This window comes from Ursus maritimus, unplaced genomic scaffold, assembly GCF_017311325.1.
Source record: "Ursus maritimus isolate PB19 unplaced genomic scaffold, ASM1731132v1 scaffold_31, whole genome shotgun sequence".
NCBI lineage: Eukaryota > Metazoa > Chordata > Mammalia > Carnivora > Ursidae > Ursus > Ursus maritimus.
This window is the reverse complement of record NW_024425675.1, coordinates 28,267,604-28,287,857: the sequence shown is the minus strand read 5'-3', so window position 1 is coordinate 28,287,857 and position 20,254 is coordinate 28,267,604. Positions and strand designations below refer to the sequence as shown.

At 39.2% G+C, this 20,254-nt stretch overlaps 1 protein-coding gene across 1 annotated transcript in view; it reads left to right on the top strand.

Annotated features, from left to right (window-relative positions):
- NET1 (neuroepithelial cell transforming 1) overlaps positions 1–20,254 on the top strand; it is a 61,471-nt gene that overhangs the window by 23,811 nt on the left and 17,406 nt on the right. Inside the window, exon 3 of the mRNA XM_040645464.1 lies at positions 198–257. Coding sequence (XP_040501398.1) covers positions 198–257 — 60 coding nt within the window. The remainder of the gene's footprint in view (positions 1–197; positions 258–20,254) is intronic.

Here is a 20,254-nt window from a genome sequence, read left to right as displayed (position 1 = left end):
AGGCCAGGGGGACTATTTAAACAGTAAATATGCTAGAGATAACTTATGAGCATCCCTCAAAAATAGTTTTTTTCAAAAATAATTTTATGAGTACAGCTTCACTTTTTTAAAGTGATTTTTCTGGTTTTATGGAGTCTTTGTTTAATGAAGTAACATGCATTCCTTCTATATAAGAATGAAATCTTTTTTTCATATAGAAAAGAAAGCGGAGAGCGAAAGATGATGATGTCGTAAGCCTTAACAGCCTTGATCTAAAGGTAAGCCTTCCTGCTCTGTCAAAGAAAAGCATTTAAAAATATGCAGATAGCATATTTGTGTGTGCTATAAGGATAATGAATGCTAATTTTTTAAAAAATTGTAAGTGCAAAACTGAATAATATGGGCTCTTACAGATTTCTTCTTTTTTCTATTGTACTTCTTTGTTAAGAATGAGGTAAAAGCCTCCCTAAGAACAATGTTAGGCTTTAGCTAGTGATCTCACACTCAAATGCCTACGATGTATGCAAGGAGGAAGGAAGGGAGGGACTGGGGTGGGTAAGAGACACGTGCCCTCCTGCAAGAGGCAGTGGCTACTGTGCTCCAGCCCTTGGCGGCTTGTAGGACTGTCAAAATCTGGATTTTTTTTTGTGAAATCTCCCAATCTTTATATGTTGGACCATGCAAACCAAACAGCTCGTCTGCAGGTCAGACGTGGCCGTGTGTTTCCAATGTGTGACATATGACAAACTAAAATCCAGTTCACACTTAAAAAATAATTGTGTATCCTTTTATTTAAAATTGTAGTTAAGTCCCAAAACCTAGTATCTGTGGAATCACTTAGTCCATTTTTGTCTGTTGGCAAACTTTACAGAACCATCTTGATTTTAAGGAACCTTTTTAAAGATTGTTACATAAAAGTTATATATTTTTTAAGTGAAATTTAAAAATGTTTGCATCATGTGTGATGATGACAAATTTTTATAGGTCTGCCCATCAACATTTTGCCAAATCCAGCAAACCAGATTTGGGGGGGTTGGCATGTGTACATACACAATATGTTTATGGAAGAACTCTGTTTTAAGTGGTAGGCTTTTTACAAAACAGTTTTAGTTACATTTAAAAATTCTGTATTCAAAGAAAGAAAAAAAGGGTGAAATGGCAACCCTATTTTTAAGTATGCTTCAAATCAGAGTACGTACAGAAATAGACAGTATTTATAGTTTGTCACAATAGAATCCATGGTCAAATCTACTTAAAGATAATCCTTCTTTTGTTTATCCCAACTTCAGCAGTTCCCATCATGGGATCAGGTGATTCTCATTTTATCTATCTACTTCTCTCCTCTCCCCTGGATTATTTGAAGAAAATCCTTTACGTTGTTTCATTTTATCTGTATCATCAGATTGAGTGTTCACACTTCCCTTGATTTGTCTTACACCTTTTTTGTTTTGATTTTGTTCATTTTGTCTGTTTGAATTGAAATTCGTATGAGGTCCATACATTGTGATTATGTCTCTTCAGTGTCTTTAATCTGTAGGTTCCCACTCTAGCTTTTTTTTTTTTTTTAAGAATTTTTTATTGTTAAAGATGAAAGCGTATGAAGAGCCCTTCATAGCATATTCATGATTGCATCTCCATGGTATCCTTTCTTATGTTCCTCTCTTCCCTTTATTCCTAATAAACTGATAGATCTAGCGATTGTTTTGGGCTCTGTACTTCCCTTGGAAGGTACATCGTGTCTTTTTGTGATGTTGTCAAAACTAATTATCATTGCCTAGATTTATTTACTCATTAAGGGCTGCAGAGTGGTAACATTGTACCTTTATCAGTTATCTTTATTAACTAGAATACTTCCGTAAAAAGAAAACTCGCCTTGGGACGCCTGGGTGACACAGTTGGTTAAGCATCTGCCTTTGGCTTGGGTCATGATCCCAGGGTGCTGGGATTGAGCCCCACATAGAGCTCCATGTTAGGCTCCCTGCTCAGTGGGGAGCCTGCTTCTCTCTCTTCCTTCCCCCACCCCCCACCCCCGCTCGTTCATGCTCTCTTTCAAATAAATAAAATCTTTAAAAAAAAAAAAGAGCGAAAACTCCACTCAGCATTTGGTTGCTACGAGGTACTTATACTAAAGGTAGGACAAGTGCTTGATTCCTTGTATCAATTTCAAGTGATTAGTTTTGTTCATTAAAATTCTCTAAAAGTAATTAATGATATTTTCTTCTTAAGGTGATTATGAGCGTAAAGATATTAGCACATTTGTAGTGTTTTGATCCATTTCAGTTATTACTCTTAGAATGCTCAAATTACCCTATCTTTGGCTTCAGGGTAGCTCCAATGTACTTATTTCCACCCCCCCTTTTCAGATATAATTGACATTTAACATAATGTAAATTTAAGGAATGCAGTGTATTGACTTCCTGTATCCTTTGACATCACCCTCACTTTATACCTGCAGGCTAAACGGCCTCCCTTTCTTCCAGGATAACAAGTTCTTCCAGGCCCACTTGTGCATTTTGTTGTTGTTTCTGCTCCATACCTGGAAACAGTCATTTCTTAAAAACCCTGGTTTCCTTAGGAAATGGTAGAGGCTTAAACCTGGGCATTATGAACACTCCTTGGCTGCGTTTTGATTCTTGTTTCTGTGCCTTTTTAATGGACAAAGCTAGGAAATGTAAATCACTTTTTCAGATACAATAGATTTTGAGTTTGTACTGATTCGAGACTACAGTGTTTTTTACTCAGTTACATTAATCTTACTATCTAGATCTCTCAGCCACACCAAAAATCTGGGTCCTGGGGATGCTGACATAATTACTCACTTGATTTACTCACAGTTCAAAGACAACAGTCTACATTACCGCAAATCGCTACTGCATACTATAAATGAGACAATTACTGAAAACATTGCATGTTTTATTTTTCAGATTTTTTGTTTTTACATATAAGTTATAGTATGTACAACTTACTATGTTTTTAAATTATTGAACTAGTACTTTTTTTTTTCTAAGAGAGAGAGGGAGAAAGTGAGCAGGGAGAGAGAGAGAGAATCCTCAAGCAGACTCCCCACTGAGTGTGGAGCCCAATGTGGGGCTCAGTCCCAGGACACTGAGTTCACGACCTGAGCCAAAACCAAGAGTTGGATGCTTAACTAACTGCACTACCCAGGTGCCCCTGAACTAGTACTTTTCTATGTGTAATTATGGCAACAACTCACTTGTTCTTTTTTATTTTCAGTTTTTAAGAACTGCTTTTTAAACTTAATTTTTCTTATAATCACATAACAAAATTATATGGAATTTCAAAGTCAGTTCCACAGGATTCTTGTTTCTATTCCTGGATCTTCTACTTCTGTACAAATTCCTTTTTTCCCTTTTTTAAATTTTATGGTTTATTCTTTCACTTTTTAAAAATAGAAGCAATTGCATGTATATTTGTATGTCCCATTCTCTTGGCTAAGCAGTAGCATGCTGTCTTTCATTATATGCTCTATTTTATTCTCCTTATTTGTTTTGCCTGTGTATTTTTGCTTTGGTATGTCTTTCCATATTTAGGAAGATTCATGTTTTGTGTTCTCTTGGATATTTTTGCCTTCAGTTTCCTCTTTTTAACTATTGGAAATAGGTTCATTCCTATGAGCATTATTATAATCAACTAATACCTCTGCTCCCTTCTCTCCTTCTCCTGTTAATAAACTAAAGTAATATCTCTTTATTCTAAATTAATACATTTAAAGTATTAAGTGCTTATTTTACTTTTCATGTACATTCACCATTTTCCATTTCTTGAACATAGTTTTACCCTATCTACAAGAATATAGCCATTGCACATTGTGCTGTGCACCCTGGTAAACCATTTTTAGGCTTTAGTTCTACAGGTAAGTGTGTATTGAATGCTGAGCACCAGTTCTAGGTCTTTGTTTTTCTGAAACTCATTTTCTAGCAAAGGGGTTAGCAAACTGTAGCCCACAAACCATGTCTGACCTCTCGTTGACTTACATATATTGTTATTGGCTGCTTTTCAAAACACTACGGTGGCAGAGGTTGAGTAGCAGTGACAGGGACCATCTGACCTACGGAGACTGAAATATTTACTATTTGGCCTTTTTACGGAGAGTTTGCCAACCCCTGCTCTAGAGTAAATTCAGATGACTTGTTCTCATAGTTTTTGTCATTTTTTTCTATTCCATTGTTTTCTGTCCCTTCCCTGACCTTTACTTAGATTGGATTTTTTATCTTTTATATTTATCACTTTCTCTCAAAATATTTTCTCTTTGTATCTTTTTGAAATTATTTTATTATTATTTTTAGTAGGCTCCATGCCCAGCGTGGACCCAATGTAGGGCTTGACCTCACGACCCTGATATCAAGACCTGAGTTGAGATCAAGAGTCAGATGCTTAGGGGGCGCCTGGGTAGCGCAGTCACTAAGCGTCTGCCTTCGGCTCAGGGCGTGATCCCGGCGTTCCGGGATCGAGTCCCACATCGGGCTCCTCCGCTGGGAGCCTGCTTCTTCCTCTCCCACTCCCATGCCGTGTTCCCTCTCTCGCTGGCTGTCTCTCTGTCACATAAATAAATAAAATCTTTAAAAACAAAAAAAAGAGTCAGATGCTTAAACCACTGAGCCACCCAGGCTTGTCTTTAAACTTGTCTTCCCTTTTATCTTCTTTTTTCTCTTAATGCAGTGGACAGATTTTTTTTTTATTCTGAAATAATTTTTCTTCTATTTTTAATTGTTTTCTTAGTTCTATCACCTCATTGCAAATCTTCCTTTCTCTACCCACGTAATTTCAGAGTTTTACGTTCTTTCATAGCTTCTATAATTTTCTTATTTTATGCTATAGAGACATTATTCTACTTCACATTTTCTGTGTTCTTACAATAGTTTTTAAGGGGATTCATGAGTCTTTTCTGTTGCTCATTTTTTAAGTGCAGTGAATTTTCCTGTCTTAAAGGTGAGAGGAGTGAGCCACGGTCGCCTGTCTTCACCTTCATAGCTCCAGAGCTCCCTCTTCTGTTGTCTTCACAAAGTGGTTTTTAACCACTTTTTTTTTTTTCTTTTTACAGCCTCGGGCTTTCTGAGATCTTTCTTTTTTCCTCCCTCATTTTTATCTGAGTTTTTTCTTGTCTTTGCTTCTGTTGCCCTGTTCCACTCAATTTAGATCCTACTCTTAGAGTAGTGTTAGCTTCAAGAGTTTAAATGGCCCAGACTGCTAACCTCCTTGCATGGCAGGGTCCTTGCCCTCAGCTCAAGAATTTGATCATGGGGTCCTTCCCACGTTAGACTACTGTCCTCAGACTAGCATGCTAGTGAGGGGCTCCCTGTTCTCAGGCGCCATCAAAGGAGCCCAGTTGCCTTGCCTTTGATGCCATGTGGTCTCATAGTGGTCCTGTGTGTCACTATCTTACAGACAAAAGGTTTTGGGGGAAACATTTTCTCTTCATTTTGTTGTCAATTGAGTTTTCTGTTTTGTTATGTTGCTCTAGCTCCCTTTTTTTTTTTTAACTTTAAAGAGTGAAGGCCTGTCAAAGATTCAACTAACATATTAATGAATGAGCCAACAGAATGGTAAAGCTAACAAAGAACTATAGGAAACACTGAAGGATTCTAATTACTGGAAGAAAGAATGGTGGAAGGGCGCCTGGGTGGCTCAGTCAGTTAGGCATCTGACTTCAGTTGGCTTGAGTCATGATCTCAGGATCCTGGGATTGAGCCCCATGTGGGGCTCCGTGCTCAGTGGGGAGTCTGCTTGTCCCTCTCCTTCTGCCCCTCCCCCTGCTCATGCTCTCTCTCAACTAAATAAATAAAATCTTTCAAAAAAAAGAATGCTGGAAAAAAAGATTGCTAAATTTGATGCAAAACAGATTAATATCCTCTTCTACATCTCTGCCTACAAAATGTATTTGCGCTGCTCTCAGTTTTCTACAGTTAACATCTGCCCCAACAGTCACAAAACCTGCTCAGTAACAAACGGTGAATCAGACAAGATGCACGGCCCTAGAGGATGAGATCATCCACTGAGAGGACATGCAGGCACCCTTTACATCTGATTTCAAGTTTTGGATATTTTCTTTTATTGCTAACTCTTCCCTTAATTTTACCACCTTTCTAATTCTGATTTATGTTCTTTGTAGCTAGTCTTGGAATATTACAGTTTTTTTGTGAGCATGTTTTCCTACCATGCTTTTATTTTTTTGTAGGGATATTTTTTTTCCCTTTTACCTTTTTTCCTTATGAAAACTTCATAAGGGATTTGACTGTGATTCTTTTCTATTGGTCATTACCGCATGAAAATGACTTTAGGAAGGAGGAGCGAGTCAGAGCTTTTTTAGCTTCATGACTCTAAACTTCCTCTTCTGTTGTCTTTAGCAGATGATAAATGTAGGTACACTTTGAGTTCTCCAGAACCTGTTGTCCACCTCAACTTTTATCGAAACTTTCTCTTTTCCTGTGTATCTGTCACCTCTATTCCACTTGACTTGAATCTGTTCCCCGAACTTGCACCACAGTGTAGGGCTTTGTCCTGGAAGGGAGCTTCGAAAGTTCCTAAGCTCATGTGTTCCAGCCATGAACCCCTTACTGCCACCCTTGAGTAGATAAAACCCTTCCCCGTTTCAGTTGCCGTGCTTACAATGACCCGCCTCGCTCTGCAGCTGCAGCAAGGAGCTGTCGATAGTTTCGGGATTCTTCTCTACCAGGTCTGGCAGATGTTTTGTTTTTCTCTGCTTTCTCTTCTGATGCTATATAAGTCTTACAGTTAGTTGTTGGTAGTTTATCCACGTTAACTTGTATTTTTGGGTTCATGGGGTTGTGTACCTTGTTACATGGTGCTATACATATTGACCTTGAGGTTTTGGTTTTGCTGTCCTTGTTCTATGCGTTTTTATGGAAGGATTTGGAAAAACTGCAAAACTATGTCCCTGCCATCACCTTAGTCCCAGAATTATGACTCCTATATTTTATCCCCAACGGTGAAAGGCAAATTTAGCTTTCCTCTGAACCCAATATAATTTTAGCAGATGTTATTGACATTGAATTTTTTTTTTTTAAGATTTTATTTATTTGACAGAGGGAGAGACAGCAAGAGAGGGAACACAAGCAAGGGGAGTGGGAGAGGGAGAAGCAGGCTTCCCGCTGAGCAGGGAGCCCGACGCAGGGCTCGATCCCAGGACCCTGGGACCATGACCCGAGCCGAAGGCAGGCGCTTAACGACTGAGCCACCTGGGTGCCCCTTGACATTGAATTTACTGGAATTAGTTGAATTGCTATAATTTTTAGAATGGATTATATATTATGCACTGATACTAATACTCATCAACTAGCCAAAAGATAAGCTTTTTATTGTCCTTCAAAATTTATTAAGTTTGGGGCAATGGTCATACATTTGCATATACTACCACTATGTTCTTCAGACTGTGGAGTTATATGCAAGAAAGAAATCCTTTTAAAAGTTTAGTTACATTAAGCAGACCTACCTACCTGCCATGATATAGTCTCCGTTTCTTCCAAACCTAAGGAATCATGTACAACTATGAAAAGAATGAATTTGAAATAATAATTTACTGAATATCATCTTTGTATACTCAAAACTTCATTAGGGTCTGGTCTAAATTCTTTTATTCCTTTTTTTTTTTTTTTTTTTTTTTGCTTCCACAAACATTTTATGGAGCACCCACAATGTTCCAGGTCCTATACTTAACCTTAGAGATAAAACTATATCCAAACAGGAAACAAGAACCGCTGACAAAAATCATGCCTGTGTAGATTACAGAAGTATGATAGTGTTAGAAAGAGGAATAGGATCTCCTTTCTCCACATCCTCTCCAACATTTGTTGTTTCCTGCCTTGTCAATTTTTGCCATTCTAACTGGCATAAGGTGTATCTCAATGTGGTTTTGATTTTAATTTCCCTGATGGCTAATGATTTTGAACATTTTTTCATGTGTCTGTTAGCCATTTGTATGTCTTCATTGGAAAAGTGTCTGTTCATATCTTCTGCCCATTTTTTTGATTTGATTATTTGTTTCCCGTGTATTGAGTTGGAGAAGTGCTTTGCAGATCTTGGATACTAATCTTTTATCTGTAGTGTCATTTGCAAATATCTTCTCCCATTCCGTGGGCTGCCTCTCAGTTTTTTTTGACTGTTTCCTTGGCTGTGCAGAAGCTTTTTATCTTGATGAAGTCCCACAAGTTCATATTTTCTTTTGTTTCTCTTGCCTTTGGAGATGTGTCATGAAAAAAGTTGCCGTGGCCGATGTCAAAGAGGTTGCACTGTTGGTGGGAATGCAAGTTGGTACAGCCACTTTGGAAAACAGTGTGGAGTTCCCTTAAAAAGTTAAAAATTGAGCTACCCTATGATCCAGCAATACACTACTGGGTATTTACCCCAAAGATACAGACGTAGTGAAGAGAAGGGCCATATGTACCCCAATGTTCATAGCAGCATTGTTCACAATAGCTAAATTGTGGAAGGAGCCGAGATATTCCTTCAACAGATGACTGGATTAAGAAGATGTGGTCCATATATACAGTGGAATATTACTCAGCTATCAAAAAGAACGATTTCACAACATTTTCAGCAACATGGACGGGACTGGAGGAGATAATCTTAAGCGAAATAAGTAAAGCAGAGAAAGACAATTATATGGTTTCACTCATTTATGGAACATAAGAAGTAGGAAGATCGGTAGGAGAAGAAAGGGAAGAAGAAAGGGGAGGTAAATAGAAGGGGGAATGAACCATGAGGACTATGGACTCTGAGAAACAAACTGAGGGCTTCAGAGGGGAGGGGGGTGGGGGAATGGGATAGGCCGGTGATGGGTATTAAGGAGGGCACGTATTGCATGGTGCACTGGGTGTTACACGCAAGTAGTGAATCATGGAACTTTACATCAAGAACTAGGGATGTGCTGTTCGGTGACTAACATAATAAAGTAAAAAATTATTATTAAAAAAAAAGAGGAATGGGAGGGAGAAAAAGATTTGGGGAGGTTTTGATTTGAAGTTGGCTTTTTATGAAAGTGAACACGAACTGGGAAAACCAACCCCAGATAGAGAAGGGGTGTCTACAAATGCCAAGAATTAAAATGAGTTGTGTTTGTGTAAGGAATGATAAATTCTTTGGAAAGAGTCAAATATATGAGGAAGAACTAAGAAATGAAGTAGTACACAGGTTAATTGGCCACTCAGTTTGAAGGCTGAAAATGATTGGCTGAAGCATTTATTGACCTATGAAAATCAACAGAGAGGAGATTCTGGATTCTTGAACTGATTTTCTGCAGTTATAGTCCTTCCATCTCAATAGAAAGTACTGGTTAGTGAGGACCCGGTACAGAGTCTGGAGGCCTAGAATGGGAGTGATGACTGTGGAAATGAAAAGGGCATTCCTAAGGTTTAATCTTCATCAGTTTTTTCTTCTTACTTAATGATCTTTCTTTACAGACAGATTCAGCTGTCTGTAACTGATGACTCCCTAATCTGAATCTTTAAGCCAGATCACAGTCCTGATTTTCACATCCCTTTATCTAATTGCTTCAAGAGGTATAGCCTTGTAACTGTCTCCCTGCCTGTAGCCTCTTTATGATGCCATATTGATTTTCTTTGGTCTTTTTTTTTTTAAGGGGGGGCACGCGCCCGTGCATGCAAGTGGGGGAGGAGCAGAAAGAGGGAGAGAGACTCAAGCAGACTCCATGCCCAGGGTGAAGCCCAACATGGGCTCAATCTCATGACCCTGAGATCATGACCTGCGCCAAAGTCAAGAGTCCAGACACTTAACCAACTGAGCCACCCAGTCGCTCCTCCTCGGTCTTTCCAGTACCTTGCTGAAATTCTTTCAGTAGCTATTCATTGCTTTCAAGATAAAACCCAAATGTTACTTAACATGTAATCCCCACTATGATGAGCTCCCTACTCCCATCTCTCCAAAATATCTCTTTTATCATATTCCCTGTTTCCTTTCCCTTGTACATCTTTATTCCTTTTCTTTGCCTGAAGATTGCCTGCCTATCCCCACTCAGGCATTATATCCCGGAACCCTTCCCAGAGTCTTACCCCTCTCCCTCTATCCCACCCCTACGAACCTAGCCTGGTTACCCCTCCCATAAGCCCTCTAGGTAGGGAAAATTGAATAGAAGGAGCAAATAAGGATTTCATGAGGAGGAAAGAAGTCAGCAATGAAGTTCTGATGATCACAGTAGCATTAAGCTATATTTATACCTTGAAAATAATTACTCAACTCTGGCTGTAGGTCAGAGTTAACCGTGGAGTTTTTAGGGGAGGAAATCGCTGCGAAGCCCTATCCCATACTATATGAATGTGAGGAGATGGGGGAATGAGGATGGGTGCCATTGGGACCTAGGAACATCTGGGTTTTGTTTTTGTTGTATAAGCTGTCCTGGCGATTCTTAGGTATAGTCAGAACTTAACCACTAAGTTAGAATGTGACATTCTTAAAGTTGTCCCTCTACCTCAAAAACATACCCTGAAACGGATACACTGCCAACTTTCCCAGCCCTGTGTTTTGCATGGCCTTTCATCTAAATATAACAGTTATTATGTAATATGCTAAATATAATCAGTTTGTATGGTCTTTTGAGGCCTGTTGCTAGAAGCCATTACTTTATTTACCTCTGTACTTCAGTCACCTAGCCACATGGCCTGACACATAATAGGTGCTCAGTAAATATTTAATGAATGAACAGATAAAGTAATATAGGTCATATGAATCAAATAAGACTTTGGACTTAAGTAAACATACAACATGAGCATTGTGTTATATATTTTGATTTTGGCTATCTTACGTTAGGAATTTAATACCGATGTTAAGGATTTGTCCTGAAGGGGATCATTGGCTATTTTGTTGTGAAGTTGTGGTTGCTTATCAAATTTGTCTCTAAGTAAAATTTTAGCACTTGTATCAGGTTGGTTTACTACTATATTATGTATAAAATTATTCATTTTAAAAGGAATACAGTATTTGTTTTCCAAAGGTGTTTCTCAGCTCTGTTTGTTAGCAACCATAACCTTGCCCTTTTCTTCTGATAGTAAAGAGTCCAAAGTGACTTTTTACTTTGTTAATGTAAAATAATACTGGGATGAGTAAGACTGAGTCATATTTTCATGACCAAAGTTCTTTAACTGTTAGTCGGTGATCAAAACACAAACCAGAACACTTCAAAAGAAATGTTTATATATATAAATGGTTCGTCCTTTTTCAGAATGTTCAGATTTAGGGATTTCATTTTCTTATAAGTTAAATAGTATAGTGAAGGGTTATACTTTGAGTATTGGTGTACTATGTAAATCTTAGATTAAATATAATGAGTTATGTATATTTATAGATTTCAGCTCAGGTTGTGATCTTCCTAATAAATGATTTTAAAAACATTTGTGATTGTTTAAGATTACGAATAGTCTTTTGTCAGTTCCTGGATTAATAAAATCTCACTTTTGACAAACCCACCTCTTAGACCATGACAGGTAATTGGTAATTTTTCTGAGGCACAGATTTGAATAATTTGAAGCTAGGTGGCATGCCAAAGCTAATGGCTTAACTTAGTATTTTTTTTTCAAGATTTATTTATTTGAGAGAGAGCGGGGAGGAGGGGCTGAGGGAGAGGGAGAGAGTCTTTAAGCAGACTCTGCACTGAGTATGGAGCCTGCCTCAGGGAGGAACTTGGCACAGGGACCGATCTTACAACCCTGAGATCATGACCTGAGCAGAAACCAAGAGTCGGAGACTTAACCCACTGTGCCACCGAGGCGCCCCTAGTGGCTTAATTTATGAATAAAGCTAGCTTACTGCCCCCCACCTTGCATTTTCATGTAACTTATGATCTCTGCTGGTTGCCCTGTAAGATAATAAAATAAAACATTTTTTCTCTGTGACATTGGTCCAAAAAATAAAGCCATCTGCTAGTACAGGTGATGAAAGTTAAGAGGAACAGAGGATAGATGTAAGAAGATGGTTCTTAGCCAAAAACATAAAAGTTAAACATAAAACAATTACCCGTGATAATGCTCTGAGAAGCTATTGAAGTATCCAGAGCTACTTATCCTTAGGGTTAATCATTCCTAGACTGCTGTGAATCATTCCTCGGCTGCTATGTGCATGTAAATGCTTGTGTCTGCTTTTTAATTATTAAAGTAATACAAGAATGCATTGTCTTTGTTCAAAATTAAACTTCTTAAGTTTCCTTGTATCGCCTTCATCCTCTGAAGTAACTAGTTACTATTTGATGTGTTCCAGGTTCCTTTCTGTTTATTTATGTACTTTCACACAATGTGTGTAATGGTGACCTATATATGATCATACCGTACATGTCCTACAGCTTGCTTTTTTTCTCTTTATCTCTTATCAATACCATGTAAGGCTACCTCATTTTTTTTGGTTGTCATATCATATTCCATAGTATAAAGTACCGTAATCTACTTAACCAGTCCTTGAAGAATGGCCCTTTAATATATTTTCCATTTTTTCACATTAAAAATAATGCTGCAGTGTGTCTTCCCCTTCTGTACAGAGGAACCACTGTAATGTCTCTAATATAGATATCAAGAAGTGGAAATGCTGGGTTGCAAGTTTCAGTTTTGATAATATTGTTCACTTGCCTTCCAGTAGTTTGACAAATTTATACTTCTCCATCAGTTTATGATAACATATCTCTACATTCTTCTCAACCCTGGATTTTTTTAATCTTTTAAATTTTTGTCAATTGTGAAAGACAACCAGACAGAAAATTATTAAGGGAATAGTGGATTGAACACCACCATAAACCAATTGGACCTAACAGACATCTATAGAAAACTCTATCCAATAAAAGCAGAATATACATTTTTCTCAAGTGCACATTGAACATTCTCCATAATAGACCATATAAAGCCTTAATCAATTTTAAAAGATTGAAATTATACAAAGTATTTTTGAAGTCACAATGGAATGAAACTAGAAAGAACAGAAGGAAAACTGGAAAATTCACAACTCCATAGAAATTAAATAACACGATATTGAACAACCAGTGGGTCAAAGAAGAAATCACAAAGAAAATTGGAAAATACCTTGAGACAAATGAAAATGAAAACATAACATACCAAACTAGTGAGATGCAGCAAAAAACTAAGAGGAAAATTTATAGCTATAAACTCTTACATTTTAAAAAAGAGAATGATCTTGGGGCACCTGGGTGGCTCAGTTGGTTGCACCCAACTATAGATTTCAGCTCAGGTTGTGATCTCAGGGTTGTGAGATCAAGCCCAGCATCTGACTCTGTGCTGGGCTTGGAGCTGCTTAAGACTTTCTCTCTCCCTCTCCCCCGAACTCATGCTTATGTGCTCACTCTCTCTCTCCCTCAAAAAAAAAAAAAGAAAGAAAGAAAGAGAAAAAAGGAGAGAAAGAAAGAAATATCTCAAATCAGCAACCTAACTTCACACTTTAAGGAACTAGAAAAAGACGAACAAGCTACATTCAAAGCTAGCAGAAGGAAGGAAATTATAAAGATTAGAGTGGGTTTTAATTAAAAAGGGAATAGAACAATAGAAAAAAATCAATGAAACTAAAGTATGGTTCTTTGAAAAGATAAAACCAGCAAATCTTTAGGTAAATTGACCAAGGAAAAAAAAAAGAAGACTCAGATTACTGAAGTCAGAAATGAAAGTGGAGACATTACTACCGATTTACAGAAATAAAAAGGATTATGAGAGAGAACTATGAACAATTTTACACTAACAGATTGTATAACCTAGATGAGGAGGACAGATTTCTAGAAACCTACCAAGACTGAATCATAGAGACAATCTGAATAGACCTATAACTATTAAAGAGATTGAATGAGTAATCAAACACCTTCCAAGAAAGAAAAGCCATGGACCAGATGGCTTCATTGGTGAAATCTACCAAACATTTAAAGGAGAATTAATACCGGTCCTTCTCAAATTCTTGCAAAACATTGAAGAGGAAGGAACAATTCTTAACTCACTCTGAGGCTAGCAATACCCTGATACCAAAGCCAAAGACACTACAAGAAAACTATAGACCAATATCCCTTATAAGTATTGGTGTAGAAATCTTCAAAAAGATACCAGCAAAGTGGATTCAGCATATTAATAGGATTATACACTAAGACCAAGTGAGATTGATTCCTGGCATGCAAGGATGGTTCAACTAATGAAAACCAGTCAATGTAATAACTCCACATTAACAGAATCAAGGAGGAAACACCTCATGATCATTTCAATTGATGCAGAAAAAGCATTAGACAAAATTCAACACCCTTTTTATGATTTAAAAAAAACCCAACATGGGGCGCCTGGGTGGCACAGCGGTTGAGCGTCTGCCTTCAGCTCAGGGCGTGATCCCAGCATTCCAGGATCGAGCCCCACGTCGGGCTTCTCTGCTATGAGCCTGCTTCTTCCTCTCCCACTCCCCCTGCTTGTGTTCTCTCTCTCGCTGGCTGTCTCTATCTCTGTTGAATAAATAAATAAAATCTTTAAAAAAAAATTTAAAAAACCCAACAAACTAAAAATAGAAAGAAGCTTCCTCGTGGATAAACAAGATGTGATATATACATACAATGGAATATTCAACTTTAAAGAATTGAATTCCGATACATGCTACGACATGGATGAACCCTGAAACCATTATGCCAAACAAAATCAGCCAGACACAAAAGGACAAATGTTGTATGAGTTTGTTTATATGAAGTACCTAGAATAGTCAAATTCATAGAGATAGAACATAGAATAGTGGGTACCAGGGGCTGAGGAGAGAGGAAATGGGGAGTTATAGTTTAATGTGTACAGAGTTTTTGTTTGGGAAGAAAGATGACAAAAGGAGATGATGGTGGTGATGGTTGCACAAAAATGTGACTGCAGTTAATGCTTCTGAGCCCTCCCTAATGTATGATACCCTTAAAAATGGTTAAAATTGGGGGCACCTGGATGGCTCAGTCAGTTAAACATCTGCCTTCGGCTCAGGTCATGATCCCGGGATCCTGGGATAGAGCCCTGCATTGGGGCTTCTTGCTCAGCAGGGAGTCTGTTTCTCCTTCTCCCTCTGACCCTCCTCCCGCTCCTGTCCTCTCCCGCCCACTCTCTGCCTCTCTCAGGTAAATAAAATCATTTTAAAGAATGGTTAAAATGGTAAATTTTATGTGTATTTCATCACAATTTTTTAAATGTGAGAAAAAAAGGAAAAATAATTTTGAGTTCTTTATGTTACATGGATATTATTAGCCTCTGATTTATTATGTATGTTGCAGGGCTTGGGTTTTTTTTTCAGTCTCTTGTTTTTGTTTTTTGATGGGATCACTTATTTAATATTTTTATAGTTTGAGAATTCTCATTAAATTTTCTATTCATCCTGTTTGGCATTTTTTGGACCCTCTAATTGTAAAGTAAATGCCTTGTGAAATTTTCTCATTTTTAGATTATTTTCATCCTCTTACTGTCTAGTTGTTGCTTCTAGAACTCAGGAAGATTTCAGAAAATCTGGAATTATTTTATATGTTTATTAACTCTTTTTTATTCTTTCCATCTCTTTAATCTTGTATGCTCTTCTCTGGGAGAATTCCTCAATGTCATTTTCTAGCTTGCTCATTCCTCATTAGTGTCTATTTTGCTAGTTAGCCTAACTATTTACATTTCTATTTTGGCAATAAGTAAAATTTTGACAATTTTTTTTTATTTCTAAGATCTCTAATTTTTTGTTTTCCCATAATAGTCTTTATTTTCATTAATGTATTTTCCTCTATTACCTTCCGGGGATATTACTTCTATTTCTTTTAACATTTCCTTCTGTTTGCTCTGTTAACTAATATAAAATAAACCATAAATCAAATGAAATTATGCTAGGGCCTGTAAAGGTTGTTTAGAAGTTGCAGACTTTTGGACTTAACCAGTTGTGTGTTACTACCTGTGTGACTTCGTGTAAATTATATAACCATTCTAAGCCTCTGTTTTCTGTATTTAATGATAAAATTTTAATCTCAAATTTGATTCATAGCTCTTTTTCTCCACTTCTCAGCATATTAGGTCTTCATTCATTCACTCATTCATTCTTACATTATTGAGCTCCTTCTGTGTGCTAGACACTCAGAGAACAAAACATAGTCTTTGCCCTCATGAAGCTTACATTCTAGTGGAGGCATTCTATCTGCAGATTATATCTGTCTGCAACCTTAGAAATTTGTAGAGGAGACATGTATTCTGTTTATTGCGTGCATCTCCTTCCCACCTTTTTGAGACGCAGACTCCTCCAAGGGAGAAAGGAGAAATAGGATCAAGCCTCTTTACCTTACTGGATGAGATTACAATCCTTTTCATCTTGGTTTGTAACTTCTGTCCTATCTCATCCTCTGTGGGATCAGTGAGAATGAGTAATGGCTCCATCAAATTCTGCTAATGAGGGATCCATTCCTGTGAAACTCCCCGAGGTATTGATCGTATGTTGCAAGATTAACCACATCTTTTGGATGCCCTCTAGCAAATAGCATACCACGCGCCCTTCCAGTACATGCTGTTCTTTGCCCACCTGGATGCAGCCATCCCAGCAAGACCATGCCCTCAATCTCACCTCCATTCTTTGTACTAGAGGAACCAGAAATTCATGTGGCGTCAGTGCCACATTGGCCCTCTCTCCTCTTGAAAGTCCCTAAAGGAAGGAAAGCTTGGAGAGAGGAGAGAGTAGTCTCTTTACAGGAAAACTACAAGCCCATACCAGCAGCTTTATTTCTCATTCCTTTTCTGATGAAGTGGAAATGGCTGTAGTGGGCATGAATGGTTCATTCTTTGATCAGGCTTTAATGGGTAAATCCTGCAGGGAAGCCATACTTGAAACACATTCTCCTACTCGTGCACCACCCATACTAGGTTTCTCTCACCCTGACCTGGTGCTGGTGCCATTTGCTTATGCCTCCTCGAATTAGAAATATGGGTGTCTTGGGGTACCTGGGTGGCTGTCAGTTAAGCATCTGACTTCGGCTCAGGTCATAATCTTGGGGTCCTGGGATCGAGCCCCTCATTGGGCTCCATGCTCAGCAGGGAGTCTACTTCTCCTTCTCCTGCTGCCCCTCCCCCCCATGTTCTCTCGCTTGCTCTCTCTCACTCAAATAAATAAAATCTTTTTTAAAAAAAAGAAAAAGAAATATGGGTGTCTTAGTCTGGGTTTCCCCCAGAATGTAGAACCTGAGGCAAGGCTCGTATATAGATATTTTATCTGAGAAAATAAGGGACTGGGAAAAGGAAGAAAAGTAAGTTCCAGGGAGACTTTTTGACCTGGCAGCTGGGCCTCTGAGGAGTCCTGTAGAGCATTCTCACAGGCAGAGGGGTAGCAGTTTCCTGTGCTGGCCCCATCTCCTGTTGGTCCAGATTCCCTGTAAGGTACATGCACCCTTGTATTTGTAGGCTGTACATTCAAGAAGCCCTAGAGCAGAAAGGGTGATTTGTAGTGCAACTAATGAAAGGGTAGGGGTAGGGAATGTGAGGAGGAGGATACAGATGCTGTTTGACCCCGTACATCTGTACTGGAGAGATGTGCTCATATACTCCTTTAAACCCTGTCTATCACAGAGGCCTGCTACCATCTCTGCAAGTTACAACACGGAAGAACAAGCCACAGTGTCTTTTGCTACAAAGAGCCATAACTGATGAACATCTTGCTCCTCTACCACTAGAATAGATTTCCTTCACCCTTGGCCAGCACTTCAGTGGGTCTAAGTTGCTTGCTCCACCTTTGTCCTTGAGGGGTCTGAACCCCTAGTTTGTTTACCGTTTTGAGTCTTGGTGGCTACAGAGCCAGGTTGAACCTGGGAAACACCACTTCTGGGAGTGATGATGAGAGGGACCAATTCTCCTTCCACCCCTTGATTCCTAGGCCCAAGTATGATGGCTGTTGAGGACATAGCACATGTATCACATTCTGAAGGACAGTGTTCCAGCACTGCAGAATTTTAACCCTGAGCTGCTGCAATAGCTAAATCTTCAGTAAACAATGCCATCATTCTGTTAAGCTGTCTGCTTCTGGATAATGGGGAATGTGGAAGAACCGTCAGTCAAGTGACTGTCTTTCCATTGTTGTAACTCCTTTGTTGTAAAGTGGGTCCTGAAGTCGGAGGCGGTGTAATGTAGGGTCTCATGCATGTAGAGCAGGCACCATCAAGCGCTTAGATGATGGTGCTGGCAGGGGCCCTGAAGATAGAGAAGGAAATTCAGCATCCAGTGGAGATGGCCGTCGCAGCAGGGGTGAATCACTGCCCACTGTAGAAGTAGGGTGTGACGTAATCAACTAGCCACCAAGTCTGCCTAGCGACCAGGACTCTATGGCCGGATTTTAGCATCATTTCTCAGCTGCTGGCGAGTGGGGCATTCATCAGTGGCAGTGGTTAGGGCCCCTTCCAGAAGCGCTGTGATGGTTTAGGAGAGAGACTTGTTGATATGCACAGGGTAAATCATTGTTTCTTCCTAGTGCCTCCAAAGCACTAGTACCTTTGTACTCTTGATCACAGGAGACAAAGATCCTCCCACGTTGTGCACAATCCATAGGTCCATTTATATGCCTCTTTTCCAAAATTTCTCTCAGCCTTTTTTTTGTCTTGCTCTTTCCAAGCCCCTGAGCCATTAGCCAAGCTATTCACCGCTTCTCAGGAACCCGTACTTCATGCCTTTTCTCCCTCTGTATAAATTGGACAACTGCCTGCAGCTCTGCCTGCTGGGATTGTTTCCCTGCACCACTCTCCTTCAGGATTATCCCTAAATGGCACTGCAGCACAGTAGGGGGGGTCCATTTTAGTGCTCATAACAACAGATGAAGCTAATCTACCCAGGAACTAGGGCAAGGTTTTCTCCTCTATCAGTTGGTTACCAAGAACCACCCCCATTCCCACCACCAAATGAAGAATTGAAGGGCTGATATTGGTGTACTGGGACAGTTGGGGACATCTATTTATGTAGTTTACTTATGCCCTTTGGTCTTGCTCAGGCCTAATTCCAGATAGACCGTTTCCATCATATAATAGGTTGCCACTGTACCTGCCCAAACTTGTGACTTGGTGGGCTTGACCCTGTTCATTTTGGACAGCTCTTATAGCTTTAGTCCCATGATGTCCCACTTGAGTTAAGTTTACAGTAGTCTGCTGTTGGCCGTCACAGTCCATCTCATTGTAGGAGGCCTACAGATAGTTGAATGAATATGGGGTGGAGACTATCACTCCTGCCTGCTGTAATTTTGATGACCATCTCTGCATTTTCATTTGGTATGTAATACTGCTTCTATTTATTCTGACTCCAGTGTAGGGGATAGAATTTCAGGGGCTCCCACTTGGCTCTTCCCACCATAATGACTCTGAGAACATTATGAAAGTTACCAGCTGCTTTTTCAAAGCTTTTAAAGCAATTAACAGAAGCCAGCCAACTCTACAACCTCTACAATTAGAGTTGCACCCTATGTTGTTCATGTGCCACAACCACTGTATGATCCATTGCTTCACTCCATCCGTACCAATCAATAACTATAAACCTTATCACCATTTTTCCAATGAGGGACCTAGTTCCAGAATCTCATTTTGTGTGTCTAGTCTCCAGGACCAGTCTTAGTTTCAATGTCCTAGCCGGGTTCCTTCCAGAAATCAGCCTGAGACGTGAGCTCATTGACAGTCTTTTTGAAAAAGGTGTGGTCCCTGGGAATGGGGAAGCTAATACCAAGTGTCTGTATTTAAGCTGGTCACCACTGTGTGCAATTGAGGCTTGTTTTTGCCGGAACCTTCTGAAGAGCCATGTAAGATACATCGCAGAATTGTCTTGTGAAGGGACTGAAGAAGGAGTTTTTATCCACCAGCCCCTGTGCTCCATTAGTCAGTGGCTACCCCATGGGGTGTTTATTTCTCACACTACCAGGTACCTGAGTAAATGCCAGGTTCCAGTATTCAAGCCCAGAGTAGAAAGCAAGAGCAACCTAGTATAGCTGGTTGCTGGAGCAATGACTGAAGTAAAAGTAGGCTGAGGAAACAGGAGGTTGGGCACAGGACCATTTGTCTTCAGATTTGGGCCTTAGCTGAGTTTCAGGGGCAAATGAGAAAAATCCCATTCAACGTCCTGTTACACACACAAGCCTAAGTGATCTTACATTATTATACTGGAAGTTACTTGCTATCCTATGTACTTGAGATAAAAAGTCACCACTAACAGCACCAGTACGCCCATTTTATTTGCTGTTTGTATTATTATTGCAAAAAGAACCATGGTTTTGATAATACCAAACTTCTTAGCCTGTCAGGTATTCTGTTTATAGT